Here is an 18780-nt window from a genome sequence, read left to right as displayed (position 1 = left end):
AAATGCTGTCATTTTTTTAACCAACTAGATTTTTTCTTACAATTTAAAACTAGCTGAACTTTGGAATGTGTGTTACATTTTTAACTTTTTTTTATGTGTGTTTGTTTCTCTGGGTGCATTTACTAAACAGGAACCAGCAGAGGGCTGGGATGAAAGGGTTAAGTAAGACTGGGGGGAACATGAAAGAAACGTACACAGCTGCTGGGCATGTTAAGCTCCTCTGCACCACTGTGACGACCTGTTGGAACAGATATACGGATGGTGAATAGGATACCGCAACACAGAAACCATCACACTCACGTGTAAAAAGTGACTAAGTTCAAGGTCGCTCATTTAACATTAAAATTCGCCAAAAGCGGACTTTTCCCCCAGTAGTTTTTTTCTAACACAAAACTGTTTTTTGAACACGTTTATTTTGAATAGTACAGAGAAACTGAATGCCAGATTGTCGGGTACTGTTTGTTTCTTCTTTATGCTATATGTGTGCGTAAAGGATTAACAACAGGAGCGGGCATAAAAAGGAAATAAACAAAGCAAAGAATAAAAACAACAAAAATGGTTCGTCAACACGAAATGTGGCCGCGCGGACTTGCAGTATTTTCAAACATCTCTTAGTTCTGTCTTAAATTCTGACATAAATATATGAGCTCACGTCCTCGAGCAGGATTGTGTGATTTTGGATTGTTTTTCGTCGTTTGTGCTTTTGTTTCCCCTTCCCCCCCCCCCCCCGACTTCCCGAATTTCCAACAGGGACTGAACGCACCACGATTTCACGCCGTGTACCTCTATTTTCAGAACGGTGACGTGAAGGCTCATACACTCCTCCTATATGTGGCTCGTCAGGCCGTGGCAGGCCCTGGGATTGGTGAGATGTAGTTGCTGTAGCAGCTTATGACGGAGCTGTGAGGAGGAGGGTGGGAGCTGTATAAAGGCACACTCACAGGCTCCGGGACCTTCACTCTGGAGGAGGAAAGCGAGTTTTTGGGTTGGTTAACGTTTCACCAAGGGACCTCCAACCCCTGTATTTACCAACAACAGGCGTCTATTTCCCAACACTGTACCGTCCTAGCACACGGACTCTCTAGTGAGAAATCCCCTCTACCTCGACTAATAAATGCCAAGAGAAACAACCCAAGCGCCCAGAGATAAGGATCGCTGCTCCGAATTTGACAGAAAGACTGCACAGTCGGACAAACAGAGGGAAAAACAACAAAAGCGCACGCATCGTCGCCGTTGCCTTTCTCAATGCATACCCTTTGTGCCCGGGGAACGATGAAACCAGAGATTAACGCCGCCGTCGGATTTCTGTCGAGATTTCTGAGGGTAAAAGGACACGTAAACGATCGACAGGTCCAAACGTTCAGCCAAAGCTTACAGGACATTTTGGCAGGTAAGGAAACACGCAACAACAAAAAAATCCACTTCCGTTCACAAAATCCCTTTTAGACTTCTAATATACCATTCCACACATCGACTTCGGGGTTTGTTTCACGGATCGGTGGTTAACTTTGAGTTCTAATAGATTTGAGAATGATTCAGAAGAAGCCTTTCTTTGTTCTCCTAAGTATCACTTTCAGCGCTACCATAGCGCACCGCTAATTGCGCACATCGGAGAGAGGAAAACGCACTGGATGATCCAAGGCGATTTGTCGCCAGTTTTCGTCGACGCAAATGAATATTTCGAAGTAAAAATAATGTTGAAAATACGAATTGGTTAAAGTTTAATGTATGTGCTGTTTTTAGCTTGAAGGGTGGGGGCGGGGAGAGAGAGAGGGACGCTCGACTGGCTCGAACAAGGAAGTGCGCCTCTGAGTCGCCCGATAGTGCACACAGAGAATGGAGCAAAAACATCCCCCAGTGAGACGACACAGGATTACGTAATGCTAAGAACGAACTGATTTAATAATAATGAAAGACTGTCAGTGTTAAGACCACACTTTATTAGCTGTTTGGCACTGCGCACACGACCTTTTGATGTGTAGCACCCTTAATTTGCCTTTGTTTATCTGCTTTGTGTTAAATTTGGAAGGTTGTTGATTTGCTCCACAACATATGTCACTCTTTTTGGTATTACCATGCGGTTAAAAGATGAGGTCATATTTCACCACGTCTCACATTTATTTCATTAGGGTTCCCACAGTCCACTTAACATGTGTATGTAAGGAATGGAGAGTAGACAAGGGAGAAAACAATGCTTTTACTTTTCAGGAAATGAAGCCTTAGTTGTACACCCAGGCTTAGTTTGACTATTACTGGGTTTTATAGCAGATGTTGCAGAACAGTACAGCTCAGGGATTGTCTCATTTTTTGCTGTAAACGCATTCCTCTCTCAGGGCTCTTAAAGCTCCTATACATCTGTCTAATTCCATCCACATGCAACAGCAGATGACCTACATTTTCCTATATAAGAGTCTCTCACAAAAATAGCTCTTAAACTGCTAAATGGTTGCAAGATCCTGTCCATATGGAGCAAGTTAGGCTATTTATTTCTATTTAGAATAGATTACAAAGATTTCCATCTTTCAATCATGACCAAAAAGTCACCATTTGGACCTGCTGATATCTGAAAATGGTTCTAGGGGGTTTTATTTATCAATCACACAGTTGGAGGGATGAACAGTATGGTATAGTGTGTGGAAATTATGAGTAAAGCATTTGCACAAAATGCCAGTGAGCAGTCAATTCAGGGGGGTTGGCGTATGTAAACAGACAAAAGTTGGAGTCTGCTGTGAGGCCTTTGTGGGGGGAGGGGCGACGTTTTGGTGGGCGCCTAGAGGCAGACGTTGAAGACGGAAAGGCAAAATGGAGGGGAAATCTACTGGAACAGCCTATATTTAGTGATCGCAAACCTCAATTAGAACAAATAGTGTAAATTATAAGCTTTGTATAGCTGCAAGTGCAACACTCATTAGCTTTATTTTCTAAAAGAAAAATAAATTGGCTCCACCGTGTCCAGGTTTGTTTTTGTTTTTTTGTTTTCTTGGATGAGGGAAATATGTGAAAACGAAAGAGAGTGTGTGGTAGTACCCCGTGGGCCTTGCCACTGCTAAAATAGGGCAGCCGGAGCTCTTTTGTGCTTTGAATCCTCACAGTTACTGTTGTGTCTGCATGCTGAAAAGCAGAGTTCCTCGCTTCTCCTGTTTGTGCTGCGCAAAGGGAAGTGAGGAAATGAGTCCCAAAGGCCAGATTGCAACCACAGAGATTGTGTAATTGTAGAAGGCAAGGTTCTTGGTTTGTCTAAAAAGTAACAGACAAGGTTCTCAAATGGAAATTACCCAACGGTCCAAAACGGAGCCATGGTCAAGGTCAGCTACAATGAGTAAACAACCCTCTTTGGTTAAACTCTTTAGGTTAAGCGCACACTCGTCTGCTTACTTTTCCACCCCCCCCCCCCCCCCCCCTCTCTCTCTCTCCACCTCCTCCTCCCATCTGCCCTCGTTTTTAAGAATAGGCCATGCTGAGCTGATCATTTCCCAGCTGCTCTGGGGTAGGTAGCTGCCTTTGTGGTTCTGTCTGAGGCTGAAAGCTCATCAAGCCTCTTGTGCTCTTTCACGAGTGCCAGCCCCTCTATTAGCTCGGCAGTATACAGACTCCTGCGATAAGGCACAGGAGGAGGGTGGGGAGGAAGGGAGGGGTTGTTATTATCCTGGTGGGTGCATACAGGTGGCCTTCGGGCCCTAGACTGAATGCTGACCCACTTCCTTTAGCCTGTTTTTCATTGGCTACAATGAAGTTACCATCAATGGGAATTCAATATGGATGAGCCCTGTCAGGGTAAATGGTGGGTAGGTGTGTATCATAAAGTGAGAGGTTGGTAAATAAAACGCTTGGAACAAAAGGGATTTGAAAATGTCCTGCTATCATAGGAGAGAGATGACAGGCTTTTCTATGATTTAAAAGTGAAGTTACCAGAAAAATATGGGCCACGTTTAACATTTACACAAACTCAACTCAAACACTTAACTGTCTGATTGGCTACTCATTGCGCAGTAATATGACTCATACCGAGAGTAGCGCCACTGTGAATCACTAGTTTCAGCGCACATCTGAAACTTCCACATAGACAGACAGATTTAAAAAAAAAAATAAAAAAATGGGAACCCTTTCCCTTTAAGAGGCGGAGCTACCCCAGATGGCTGGCTGGGACACTTTTGGTGTTTTTGTTCAGCCAGTCATGGGAGACTCTGTGACACTGAGGAAGGCCAGTAGAAGGATTGTGCAATTCAGTGGCAGCCTTTTTTGTCACGTAGGCCTGTTTATGGCTGCTTATGAGGCCTGTAACAGGTGATAGTGTTTTTCCTTTCTTTTTGCTGGAGCGTTCAATAACTCTGTATTTCTGTGCATCTAGGTACACTTTGTGAATTGGATCCTCTCTAGGCTAAATGGGACATTTGTAGGAACACCTACAGAAACATTCTGTAGTTCCCTAAGAATAAACGCACTTATCAACTGTATTAAATCATTTTTATTTTTCTGCAGAAAAAGATCTGTCTAAACCAGTAACGGGTTTCAGCAAATGCTTTTTGCATAGTAATGCATTGGACTTACTTTGACAGCACCAGTTGCATCTCATTTATAAACATTTTAGTTGCCTCCTGGCTTAAACGCATAGCACAAGATTAAGATATACTATTCTTAATTAAGTGTTTCTGTTCTCATTTATAATACGGAGAGCCAACAAAAAGTGCTGAACATAATGTTTTGTTTAATATTAGGTTTGATCAAGACTTGGAGAATATTAAGCATATCATATATCATCAAATTGCTTTGTTGTTTTCATTTTATGATGCCCCTTTTTAGATTAGATGTTTTTACAGTCTTATTAAATCATCTGGGCTTATCTGACACAAAGTACAGTCTGTCTGCTTTCTCTTTAACCTTCGGTAAACCTCCAGTTTATTGCAGATCTCTGGCTCCTGTATTATCTTACATTACTACGCCTTTGTTTTTTTCCTTCTTTGCTTATGACATGATCTTGCCGTCTTGACGTGTTAGTAACAAGTGTCTGCTTTTTTTTTTTTTTTTTTTTTTGTCAGAGCTAAACATTTTCTCCACCTTGTCTCTTTGTTTCCCTGCAGAGCAATATAAGCACCACTGGTTTCCAGACAGGCCCTGCAAGGGCTCAGGTTACCGCTGCATTCGCATCAACCACAAGATGGACCCCCTGGTGTGGCAGGCAGGCCAGCGCATCGGTCTGACCATCCAGCAACTCTACCTGCTGCTGCCCAGTGAGCTCACGCTCTGGGTGGACCCCTTCGAGGTTTCCTACCGCATTGGCGAAGATGGATCCATCTGCGTCCTGTATGAGTCGCAGCCTGGCCCGGGAGGAATGCCAGCGACAGCCACCACCAGCTCCCCCTCAGGAAACAGTGGGGCAGTGAACCCTATGGTGGACAGTCACATCAGCTGCAAGGAGGAACTGATGGTGCTGGGAAGAACCAGTCCCTCCAAAGGCTACAATATGATGACTGTGTCTAGTTAAAGCGGCACATAGTCACCCAGGCCTACTATTGTTCAGGGTCACGCCATGGCTGGTCATTTGGCTAGACCAGGGTGAGCCTTTTTAAAGCTAAGAATATGAAATGAAATAGTGAAAGAATGGAAAAAAGAAAAAACAAAAGAAAAAACAAAAACAAACAAAAAAAGAAAACAGAGGATGTGGCCTATCGTCCAGGTGATGGAAACCTTGTAGGTTTGCTATTTTCTACCCTCTCTCCCCATTATCATCTGTTCTGTTGTGTCATTGGATGAGCTGGGCACTCCATTTTTTAGGAGAGGCTTTGTGGAAATGGAACTGTTGGGGCAGCTAAACTAACAAACCAACCAACCAGGAACACCCATGGAAACTGGCTCCACCTACCCCTGCACTCTCAACTGTAAACGCCGGTGATCGGCTCTGTGTCCGAGGGGGCTATCAGCATTGACTTTGCACTTATTTGTGGTTACTATGGGTACATGTTCAACACACCACTGCAGAAACAGCAGTCCAAATTACATGGATACTTTTTTTCTTCGTTAAGAACTACCCCCGAATCAGAAAATTCAAAACTCTTTTTTTTTTTTTTCCCCCCAGTTTGCTGTTTTTCATTTATTTTGCTTCCTGGGTGGGGAGGAAATTGAGGTTCAGACTGTGCCCAGTGAAATCCAAGCTCAAGGTAAAGAAACTCCCAATGAGAGCATCTCTATTTTCTATAAAAACCCTTTTTTGGACCACAGGGAATATATTTTCTTTATCTTTTAGCCATTGGATAAAAAAAACAAAAACAAAAGGGGCTTACGGTCTTAACTTCTCTTCCTCCCCCTTCTCCTCGCGACAAGTTTAAAGAAACCATTCATCCCAACCTTCTCTCCGGCCTGTATGTAAGTGCAAGTGGAATGTGTTGTGACACCTGTTACCTATGGATACCAGCGTGTCCCGTTACACCATCGCCCTCCTGTCACCCATGTTTGTGTTGCTTTCTGAGGGAAGGGAAGTCGATCCATTGTTCCCTCTAGGTAATGAATGTTGTTGAAATTCACAATCAAGTCCCTGTGTTGTTTAATTTAGCCCCCTTTCTCCTTCAACATTTGTCTTGCATTACCAAAACTCAATGTGTAGCATGGGGGTGGGGGGGTCTTTTTAGCCAAATTTTGGTCTTGTGGCCCAGTTAGAATTAACATTGAATGCACTTTGACGTGAGATTGTGTGGGATGTGCACCTTTTGGAGAAAATCGCTTGCATTCCATCCATTCAAATGTCATCTTTTCTCACCGTTCTTACTGCCCTGCCCAATTTTAGCCGTTTGATGATACTGTAGCTCCCAATGTCGCCGTGGACTGATGTCTGGCCACGTGGGGAGTGTGCAACAATGGATTTCAAAACCTTTTAACACTGTATTTGTGAACATTTCAGAGCTGTTATTTTTTTTTTTTTTTTAATATAAGTGGAGAGTATTCTGGGTGGTATGTTAAAAACATTCTGTTATCCATTCATATGGCACTGTTGATTCTGGCACGATGCAAAGCTACCCCCACCCTCCCTCCCTGCACACCACCTCTGACATGCACAGATGGTGATTTATGTTGCTGATTTAAAAAAGAAAAAAAAAAAAGAATTGCCTGAAAGGTCTGACCTTAGTGATGACTCTGTGACACTTTGGCCAAAGGGAGGTCTGGAGCATCAAGTGTTCAGAGTTTAACTTTAACTTGAATTGGGGAAAAAAAAGTTAAAAAAAAAAAAAAAAAAAAAAATCGGGCCTTATCAAACTTCTATTTCCATTAATTGTTTCAAAGGTCTTGTAAAAGAGAGATAATTATTTTTAATTTTTTTTTTGGAGGGGGGATTGGAGGTCCACTGCCTTATGGAGACCTCATTGTCAAGTATTTTGAGCCATTTGTGATGTTAACTAATGCCAGGCTTACGAGAGCCGACCTGGAGCATTGTGCTGCCTGGGCCCTCGCCGGAGGTGTCCCCTTTCCAGCCTGGCAGCTTCAACTGCCCCCACCCGTCCTGGTGTCAGGGTTAGAGTGCCTCAAGTACCACATATCATCCCCCTTAAGCTCAGACCTCCTGTTTAGCCAAGAGCAGGCCAGCATGCTGCTAGCTGACCCCCTGTGGATGCAGGTAGACTTAATGTGACACATATCATCATCCACCACCGTAGGGAGCTGGGTAAGGAAGGCAGGTGTGGGGAGCTGGTGTGAGAGAGGTGGGGGCCAGGGCCGGACTCTTTTGTCCAGGGCAGCTAAAATCCCTCCAGCCCCCTCCCTCTCAGACATGTTCAACATCCCCCACCCTGACCAGAACCCTTCGACCCTCCCTCAGCAGTGATGGATAACCAGCACACGCGCTTGGCGTGCTCAAGCTGCACTTAAGGGGGTGGGCTAGTGGGAGACAAGGAAACATGGATCAAAGATGAAGAATTGAGGGTACTAAGGCCATTGTTTTTTTGTTTTCATCTCACTGGATCGCGCTGCACTTAATTACTGAGTTTGCGTAGCAACTTTGTTTACATGCATATGAAAGGATGTTGTGGCTGTCTGGTGTACCCCCACTCCACTCCCGGTTCTGGGGTTGAATGGGTAACAGGATGATGGAACAGATGCTAGAACGGCTACGGGTGTTGCTCAGGCCTTAGCCACTGGCCAAATCTGTCACGGCAGGCTGGTTCGCCGCTCATCACCAGACCTATGGGTGTTTAAGCTCCCCTAAGCTTGAGAGGATCATGGGTAATATAGCTATAGCCTTTGACGCACTGCAACCCCCATAACCCCCCTGCACCCTGTTCTCTGCTGATACTCCCTTCAGCAATCTGTGAAAAGCAGTTATTCCATGTTGGGCAGATGGAGGAGAGCTTGCTGGGCTGAGAGCCCAGCGCTTTGGTTTCCATGGTGGACACCAGTTTTAAAATCATGTTGCTCCATTAAAGCTTTTTAATGTCACGTGAGATGTTTTGAGATTGGTCTATATTTCAGACGAGAAATGATCATCTCGTCTCACTGCTTTTGATGTATTTTATGGTCACACTGCTAGATTTTCCTCATCTTTCCACTCATATCCATTTTGCCCTCTTCATCCTTTTTTTTTTTTTTTTTTTTTTAAAGAGGATTTTTAGTCTGGTGATCTAACCCAGTTTTTAACAGAATTTAATTCTTCTGGGGCTTCGAAAAATGAAAACAGAAAAAACCCCAAATTCCCCTTGGACACCTTTTCGACTTTGCTACTACCACCTGAAATGGTTTAAAGTCCTCAGTTGATGTTAACTATTTCAATGGCATCCATTCAGCTTGTGCGCACGTAGATTACAAAAATTGTTGTGAGAGTGCTTTGAGTAGTCAGAGGTAAAATAGCACATAAATGCACTAAATGTTGAAGTTGTGCGACATTTTTTTGAGACGCGAGGAGTCTCTCCTGGAATGTATTGCCAAACTCAGGCCTCAGACATTCAATAAATAACTCTTATGGAAACGTTGTGCATGTTAAGATATGAAACAGGAAGGGAACAGCAGTTTCGTTGTTGTTGTTGTCAATACTGTCATCGATTAGTTGAATTATTGCCACTTTCACATTTGAGGTGTTTTACATATTGTAGAATGTATTGTAACTGTACAACAAATGGTAGAGTACATAACATTACACATGGGAAGTGCCAATAATTTCTATGCTGAGGTGTTTTGTTTCCTTTTTGTTTTTCAGACGTATTACTTTTTTGTATTTCATCTTTTAACATGGATAATGCTTTTTCGTAAGTGAAGCCATTTGTGATGGGAGTGTTGGCAAGGACCAAAGTTGTTCTGGTAAAATTATTAGTTTCCATGATCTGTGACTGTAGACGTATCCTTTGTTTTTTTTTTTTGTTTGTTTTTTTTTTCTTTTCTTTGTTTTCTTTTTTCTTTTTTTTTCCCGTTCATTCTTTTCTGTTTTTTTTCCCTTTTTTTTTCTTCTATTTACGTATAAAACTAGAAAATAAACAAAAAAATCTGAGCTTACCCAAGAAGAAAAGCTGTATCTTGTGATTTCATGTCAGTACATCTTTATCGTGTTCAGTTTATTTTTCCTTGGGTATGTTGTGATGAACTGCTGTAAATTTGTACAGTTCATGTAAATTGATTGTGCGGAAGTTGTACAGATTTCTATATTTTGGAAGAAAAGTTTTTTGTTTTTTTTCTCTGTAATAAAAGATTTCCTATCTTGGCATCATAATTCCCTTTGAATTGTGTCATCATTTACTTCTGTACTCACTTTACATTTCAAAATGGGGACAGGGGTGGGGAAGACATTAATACAGACGTTAATCAATAAAATAAAAGCTTCTACGTGACTGAATGAAGCAGGAGCAATATAAACTAAGCCCTGATGCCGTGCCGTCGCTCAAGCCAGATTGGTAGTTGACCTACAATGCTTTAAAGACTGAGCCATCTGTACCAAGAGGCCTGGAAAGAAGAGATCAAGTCAGCAATTCTCTTGCCTCACTAACGGTTCTGTCTCGGGACAGTGAGCTGCACTTTGTATAAAGAGATTTCAGCTCACTGATTTTAAAAACATGAAAAGCCACTATCTGACTTTAATCAAATTGGGCTCATTTGGTGCCACAATTTAATGTTTTAACTGTTGTGCAACATATAAACATGGAAAACTGAGAAAAGCTGGGTGGCGTTGAGTAATGTTGCAGTACACCAATATTTACAATACTACTGCACCCAAAACAGCTGACTCTGCGAAACCCTGAGTTTAGATTAAGACTGCAATCCTTTTCAACACTGAATCCTCCAGGTTGCCTAGCAGCAGGCGGAGAAAGAAAAACATGTGGCTTATTTTGACACAAAGGAGGGAACTAGAAGAGCGGGTTAGGCAAGAGACAAGGACACAAGAGAGGAAAGGTGACTGGGCTTGTGTTACTTCTAAAAACGCTGGCTAGCACAAGGCCTCAACAGCCGGAGAGCTGGGAGTGATATTCGAAATTACTGGGCAACGTTAAGGAGAAAAAGTTCAGTTATATTCAGGACCAGTTGTTTTCTTCACATATTATCTGATCTAAACAGGTCAAAGATTCCCAGGGCGTGCCTATCTATAAGGCCCAGAGTCGTTTGTTTTGTAGGGTTCAAGTGAAAAAGAGGACATTGAACAGTAAGACACAGAGCACAAGTGATTCAGATTTATCGGGATTTTGCAATGCTCCCTGGGCAAGGTTTCGCAATGACTCATTTGAGCAAGCTGTTTTGAGACATTTTCTATCCATGAAAACAAAACAAAACAAGAAGTAGATTAGAGAAGCAGTGTTTGTGTGGAAAATATTATCTTATAGTCTCATGGATAATATAAATTTGACAGCTAGAATATAACAGCCAATTTTAAACGTTCAGTTAAAATATTGCTGTAATTCACTGATGTGGAGCAAATTCTGAATTTGTTTTAAACCGTATGTAAATTTAGAGATTTGATTCATGAACACTTTTATTCACTTTGCTCAAACTCTATTGCATCTTATGTCAGAATCTCATCAAACTATCGTCTAAGAATTGCGCTGGAGTTTCACCTTGACACTGATGAAACAACAGTGTAATATTTTCTGCCCTCAACTCTTACTGACATAGCAACAGAGGTTACCATGTGAAGAGGGTTTCAGAGTTTGCTGCTGATTACGAAAGGTAAGGCTATGATCCAATGACAAACAAAGGCAGGCTACATCATCTATGTAAAGTTACTGACATAAAATATTAATACTTAATCTTCTTATTCTCTGACCCGTACCAAAGTACAGCGCTCAACAATGGCAGTATTTATGTACACTAAGCCTGAATGTGATGCACAAGCAATATGTTGCAGTCTGAGAACAAAGGCATGGTGACTGACAGTGAGCGTGTGTGTGTCTGCTAACAGGGGGAGGCAGACATCTGGGAAATGCTTTATTGCGAGCAAGATGACAGAGTAGCCCTCCTGCAGAGTGCGTGTGTATTTATGCTACCCTGCTTAAAGGACAAAAGCTAGAGCTGGAACTAGCCGCGAAAAAAATCTGAACAGCTTTTTTGCAAATGCATCTCACAATAACAGCCTTTGTGTGTATTTGTAGCTCTGTTACTTATCAGATTCAAAATAGGGAAGTGTGTGCCGGGCATCCGAACAGAAAAAAACATGCTACATTTTTCAATTTTATTCTAAGCTTTCAAAATAATTGAAGGCAGAAACAAAACATTCAACAACACATGCTTCACTGTGAGCACAAATCTTTTAAAATATACATATAACTAAAGATTGTAGTGGTGCAGTAAACCACTGTGATTAGGTTTCCACTGCATTAGCGTCCCTGTGTTCCTTGTGAGTGTGTCCATCAATCAGAAAGCAAGGACAACTTTAGGCCTCTTTGAAACAGATCCCTGTCTTGCCTGTCCAGGTCTCTAGGGTTTAAGGACTGTACCAGCTCTGTTCCCCTCAGGGCACAACTCATCTTTAGCACTGACATCTGCTTTGTCCCTGCTGTACACACCCTTCCCACCAGCAGGGACAATGGCTGAAAAAGAAGACAGAGGGGGTGAAAGCATTCAGCTTGGGAACCCCGTGTCACTAGGATGGATGGAGCAGACTTTAGGGAGGATGTGACCATAGTGCGACAGTTAAACAGTAGACAACATTGCCCTAAACCAGGCAAGAATATGTTGCTTTTGTGCTGTTGTCAACTACAAAATACATTTTTCTTCTACTGTTTAGCTATATAGTGTTTTAGTATGTAAATAAAAATTCAAAAGGGATTTTATGCTCCTTTCCAGCTCCATATTGTAGTTCCCATACTTAGAGTAGCTTTGCGTGATTCCCAGTTTAGCGTAATCCTTAGTGTCGAAAACAGAATAGTTTAGTTCCCTTCCCAAGCCAATTTTTTTCTGATTGCTTCCCCCACACAAACAAGAGCAGCAAGTGGGCGGGGTTTCTGAGCTCACAAAACAAATGACATCATATAGAACCAAGAATGGAAAAAAACCCTTCCCAAATAAGTGGTTAAAACAAGTGTAAAGTCCAAGCTGCTGGCTATATGGTAGTATATATAGTATATAGTAGTAGTATATATAAATTGAATGGGGGTTTTGTTTCCTTAACCTAACGTAGCCTTGAATGAAAACAGCAAAATATATGGCCTTGTGCCAGAAAGCCTTGAAAGAAAAGAAAACTGGATAGTACTGTTTCATGGCCATGTGATATCTGAAATGAAAGATGTTGACTTAATACTGACCTGTAAATACAGCACTGATATAGATATGCACCTAAAATACATAAAGCGACGTTCACACAGCTCTAACAGAGGCAAGAGTTTCAGTGTGGAGGGACATGTGATACTGTTGTATGATTTTCTACTGGCAAACAACTGTCTTGTTTTTGGGGTAACAGAAAGCAGTAAGTGAGAGCCCTTGATTTAATCTCTGCATGTCCTCTCTCCTTTCTTTCGAGCAAAAATAGATCTAATCTAATTACTTAACTTCTGTATCTCCCTCTCAGGTTTTGCATTCTCTTCCTCGCCAGATTCTTTTCATATCACTACCCCCTATTCTGGCCCCTCTTCTTCACTCCCTTGCACTCTGTCTATCTTTATACCTCCTTCTCCAGGCTGCCGGTGTGCCTAGTCACTTCACACTCAGGAAGGACAGGAATTCTTTCCAGAGTCTGGCATCAGGCCTTATTGGGGTAAGGTGAAGAGCCACAGTGGGATTCATGTGATAGAAAGTAGCTCCCTGTGCGTCCATCACTTGCGTTTATGGCTAAAGTCTGTGTCTGTGTCGAGAACCGAGCTTCACGTCTTCACAGGCATATAGCAATATTTGTTTTAAATGTTCCTAAGGTAATCATACTTTGAACAACTGTACAATATTAAGAAGTTTAAATCAAATACAGACAATTATTATAGTGCAATGTTTACATGTTAATAGCAATTGCTAAGTGCCATAAAAGCCACTACAACTTTGACTAGACTTCACACATGGTGCTGTTTAACACAAAGGCACACATGAGGCCACACTGGAAATAAATCTGTCTCCTGTCCACTGCTGGGTAGGTAGGATATAGTGTTTTTTAGGCTATAATGTTTAAATGCCTGAATGACGTGACTGGCAAATAATATGTGTTAGTGTTTTTATGACATTCTTCCCTATAGTAGGCCTATACATGAAACGGCCAAGCCTGTGCCTGAGGGCTGAGAAGATTGTGTTTGAGCTCACGGACGCTTAAAAAGAAAAAAAAAGTATTTGAGAACTTCTCTTTAACAGTGCCTAAGACAGCAATCATGTCCCTGGCTGCTACTGGTAATGAAGTTAAGGTTGCAAACCTAAAGCTAGGGCCTAAAAGATGCTATAATGCTCCACATTGGCAAAGGGAACTCTAGAGCTATATGTAACAAACTCACAGAGTTTGTTACATATAGTATAGATTATATTGAGAAACACAAAGGAATCCATCAGAGGACATACCGAAACTGTGTTTAGGTTTTTGGGTCTCTCCCACGTTATACTTCTACCCAGTGGCCGTGATACCAGTTAGTTCTGCATCCTAATGATAAGCTAACATGCTAACCATAGCTGATGTCTTCATCCGTTTGTATTCTCCCACATATGGTTATCTGAAAGCCAGTGGTGAGACATGGAGGCAACATATTCCTGTGGTTGGCCTCTCCCAATCAGCAGGCAACACTCTCAACCACTCAGAGGGAGAGGGAGAGACAGAAAACCAGCCACCTAAATATATCCTGGCCTTGGGGCTCAGCAAGAGGCCTGATCTGCATGAAGTCTGGCCACACACACAGTGGTGCAAGTGTGTGTACATGTGTGCACGCCGAGTCGCACACATGCACACTCAGATTTATTTAGTTTGAGCCCTCAGTGCAAAAAGGACAAGGCATTCACAACCAATCACACGCTCTTTGTAGTGTGTAGACAGTTCATTCGAATAGACAAACACAGTGGGTAGACTGTGCTCACTTCCACAAACACACACACACAGACACACAAACTTGAACTGAAGGTCACTTGCTCGGTGGCCGTCAGCTTTCTGCTGACTGTAGGAGAAATTTCCCCAGCGAGAGGTGTTATGATGGCCGCCATTTCACAAACATCAGAACACAAGGTTCACATCCTTGTATCTCTGCACTCACACTGTTTTTGACTTCAAGCTGCTGCTGCATCACACAACATAGATGCACTCTCCAAGGCTGCAGTCTTGGTTTCGATCATCCAGATTTCAGTGTAACTGAGCTACCTCAAGTGATTTCCCTTTTCAGCAGAAGAAGAGGAGAAACTCTCACATCGTTTACCCTAAAGCACGTGTTCATTTAAAGCCCCGCATGCTTGTAAACACGATGCTGCTCGCTAACCTCGAACCACATGATCGGGCTGTTGTGCCTCGCTTGTTTTGAGTGCACGGCTGTTAGAAATGTAGGCTTCGATTCTAGCGGTTTAGTTTAGTTTTCTGAGAAACTGACAGGAAAAAGACAAGCGAACACAACACCTCAGCTGTTTCCTGTTTGCGATCAGGGCAAGATGTCATTTACAAGCAGACGGCAACAGAGAGACAGATGGGAATTAGCAGCGATAAAGGCGGCGGTTTATCGGGAGAGAATTATGATGAATTGTAGACTTGAGATAGAGATAAAGCCAGAGCTCGACAACTGAGTGGAAATGTGTAACATAAAAAGGGATAAAAATAGGGCGACAATGAGAGAATAAGAGAAATGCTTCAAGATGAAGGGCAGAAAAAATAGTTTAATTGAGAAGTGAGCAAAAAATACTTTGAGAGCAAGAAGGAAAACAACTGACAGGAAGATCTGTGGCTCGACTTCTCTTCTACTATGCACACAGCTGTGTTGAGAATGCATGCACACATCCTCTGTGAAACAACTTCAAAACACCCCCGGTTACAATGTAACAGTCAGCAGCCTCCATGTGAAAACACATGGGCGTAAAATGTACAGAACGCACTGTGCCCGAGTGAAAAGGGGAACATAAGTTAGTTGTGTGCAAATATATATACAAAAACACACTTAGGCACACATCTGGATAACCACACACGCACACATACACACATTTGACCTTGCACCTCCACCTCAACAACAACATTGATCCTTGTCTGTAGAGTCAAAATACTTGGTTATTACATGCCTGCATGTACACACGTAACCCAGTGAATCATGCTTCTTTTCTACTAGCATGTGACTTAATATAGTCCCATTGCTTCAGACTAAACACCCAAGACTACTTTGTTTATTTCAAGCATTCCTGAGTTAAATTTCTTCAGCTTTTTTTTTTTTTGTTTGTTTAGTTTTTGATATTCTGGCTGCTGTGACCATGAGATATGGTTGATAAAGCAACAGTAAAACATCTGACATGCAAAAACAACCATGACCTACATAAGACTGGCAGCTTAATGATTAGCTGTACCACTCTAATTTCCCCTATGGGACTAGTGAATTGCTCCTTACCCACATCATGAAAGATACAGAACCTGAAATTGGATGTACTAACGTTAAACACTGAAAGCCTGTAAGCCCTGTGCTGGGTTTTATGGTCTGAATAATCTTTTCCACTGTAGAGAGGAGTAGTGAAGTTTGCATGCACTTTTTAAGGCAGTCATCATGTTCCTTTTTGCCCAGAGTGATTCATCAAGTGTGAACTTCATTCCTCCTTTGGATATTGACGCGTCCCATTTATACCCCATGTCAGTTTAGGTTCTCAGTCATCAAGGCCAAGCAAGTCTTAGGCACTCAAATTAAAGGCAGCTGGACTTCTTTTTCGGTTCTCGGAGGCATTTTTCTCTAATCGGAAAGGGTTATTTACTTTCAAAGAACTTATTCTGTAGCGCTTATAACATTTTTTTTATTTGTATTTAGTGAGATTAGGGACATACATCTGGCTCATTCTTGGCTTTATCAATTGAGAAATATCAGTAAACTTTGTCCTGTCATCTGCAGCTTGTACAAAACCCTGCTGCAACATTCCTGATCAGATGGCCCCAACACACGTCTGCCAGCTTAAATTCAGAATTCAATTCAAAGTTCTGGCTTTCATCTTTTGAGCTCTGGATGGGGAAACATCCATCTTCATCAGAACTTTAGTGGCATTATGTCACCAGCAGGACATAATGCCAGGTAGGCAGTGTAGACTAAAAGCTAATGATGACAGAGCCAATGAAGTTGTGACCCCCACACTGCCCTTCAATCTATGATATGTGAGCTTGGTGGAATTCAGGTTGCATTTTTACTGTTTTTTCTCTATTTTTTGCCATTTCTTGATCTTATGTCTTTTGTTTTGTTGGTTTTATCTATTATAAAGCACCTTGTCATGTGTGTCTTAATAAGGGCTATATAAATAAATTTACCTACTTACTCATTTACATCTTGGAGACAATAACTGTCGCATATAGCTGATAAAAAAAGAAAAACTCGGGCGATCTTTGGTATCTTGCAATAACTTGGTGAAAAGAACAACAAAAGTTCTTGATGCTTGTAGCAAGAAGACTGCAAAGCTGATGCCTCCGGAAATAAAATCTAAAGAACTCCAATATTAATACTAAAGGCTTCGCATAGCAATAAATGAATTAACACTTTGCAATGAAAGCTGAAATAGAAGCTAAACCAGAAGAGGTGTGAGACTGAGCAGGGCCAGATCCCCATACAGCCCAAGTGTGTGAAATTGCATATGTGCCCAATATAACTCTGGGACTGTGAAGAGTATAATACAGAGAGTACATTAATAGAAAGAAGATTTAATAGGATGCAGATAGAAGGAGGTATGACTCATGTTTCTTCATACAGTTATTTTTTTTAATCTCTTTTGCCATTTTGGACCTTTGATAGTGATTGTAAATCACCTGAAATGTTGCTAGTTCTAAATAACTGATCTTTCCAGATATACCAGGAGACAGACAGCAGATGAAGGACACTGGCTGCAAATTAGAGAGTGGAAGACCAAAAAACACGATAGTAAGCAGGGGGAAAAACGATAATGAAGGGACAGAAGTTTTCACACTTTTATTTGTAACAATAGGAGCTAAAGGAGGCACAGACTCTTTTTTTATTATGTGCAGTGAGGAGGTGAATATTATCCCTTATTAAAATGAAATCTCACTGAGGGAGATGTAGACAAAGAGAAGAAGAGCGAGGAGAAGTTATATGTGGAACTGAAAGTCAGTCTTTGGAACGTTTGTGAATATGAACATGATTAAGTCTTTTCATTTAATATTCCCTTTAGCTTTTAACACAACATAAAAGAGGGGAATGGTGGCAGATATGGACAAAGGCACAAATAAGTGGACAATTCAGAAACTGGAGAGCTGAGCAGCAGACACACACATATCCCACTGCAGCTGTTAGGGTGTGGTGGCGGCAGCGGCGGGGGGTGGATATCAGCTGCAATCCTTCCGCCCGCATTTGGACCACTTCTGGTAGGATCTAGCGCAGGCTCGGCTGGAATGGGCTGGACCTATGCCACGCATTCCAGCCTGCAGTGCACACTCAGTTGGCCTACTTGTGTCAGAGGAAAAGCACGTACAGTACATGCAGCGTATAGCAACGCAGGACGCCATCTTGCCATTCCCTGCTCAGACTGTAAATAAAGACTTAGAAAAAAGCACATGGTGAAGACACACGTAGGCGAGCACATGCACACAGGCTCAGACATGCCCACATCACATTCACCCCCATGCTGGCTGATTCTGAAAAACAGGCCGGTACAGCTTTGTGGCTTGGACTGTTCAAAGACGCTGTAACATCCATTGATAGAGAGTACACACACACACAAACACACACTTTAAAGAAAAGTATATGAACTTGTGTGCATTGATTTGGACACTTAAAGATTTTTTCCCAGACCAATAATGTGAGTAAACACAGTTCACAGCGTGATCCACTGGCCTACATCACAGTGAACATAAAAGCACGATTGAGAGTGTGTGGGTAGAGGGATTCAAGTCTTAATACGTCTCATAAGGGAAACATCTGCTACCCTTCATATCCGAGTTCTTCTTTTCTAATCCCCCTCCGCGTCTTTACTGCACTCACTCGTCTCTGAAGTTCTTTCTACCCCGATTCTCTCTCATCTCTTCTCTCTCTTCTCGTGCCTTACTAGCACTGTGCACTCTTCAGTTGTTTGATTTTTTTTACCCTGTTACTTCTCAATGACTCTTAAGCCGGCGTTGTTCTCTAACAGTCTAGTGCTAAAACGAGAGGTCCAAAGCAACTGGGATACATTTCTGCGAAAAACCACTGCACTCCCTGTGGTGCTGACATCTCCAAAAGGCATGGGTTCTTTGTCTCGCCCTTCTTTCTCGTC

The 18780-nt window shown here is 42.1% G+C and overlaps 1 protein-coding gene across 1 annotated transcript; it reads left to right on the top strand.

Moving 5' to 3' along the window:
• The first annotated feature begins 890 nt into the window (after nt 1-890).
• On the top strand, nt 891-9682 carry btg1 (B-cell translocation gene 1, anti-proliferative). Its single transcript, XM_082509977.1, has 2 exons — nt 891-1390; nt 5079-9682. The coding sequence occupies exons 1-2, from the start codon at nt 1246-1248 to the stop codon at nt 5480-5482; spliced, it is 549 nt and encodes a 182-aa protein (XP_082366103.1). The 5' UTR covers nt 891-1245; the 3' UTR covers nt 5483-9682.
• Nucleotides 9683-18780: the final 9098 nt, after the last annotated feature.

Source organism: Aulonocara stuartgranti (assembly GCF_965226115.1).
Source record: "Aulonocara stuartgranti genome assembly, chromosome: 17".
Classification (NCBI taxonomy): Eukaryota; Metazoa; Chordata; class Actinopteri; order Cichliformes; family Cichlidae; genus Aulonocara; species Aulonocara stuartgranti.
This window is presented reverse-complemented; position numbering and strand designations above follow the sequence as displayed.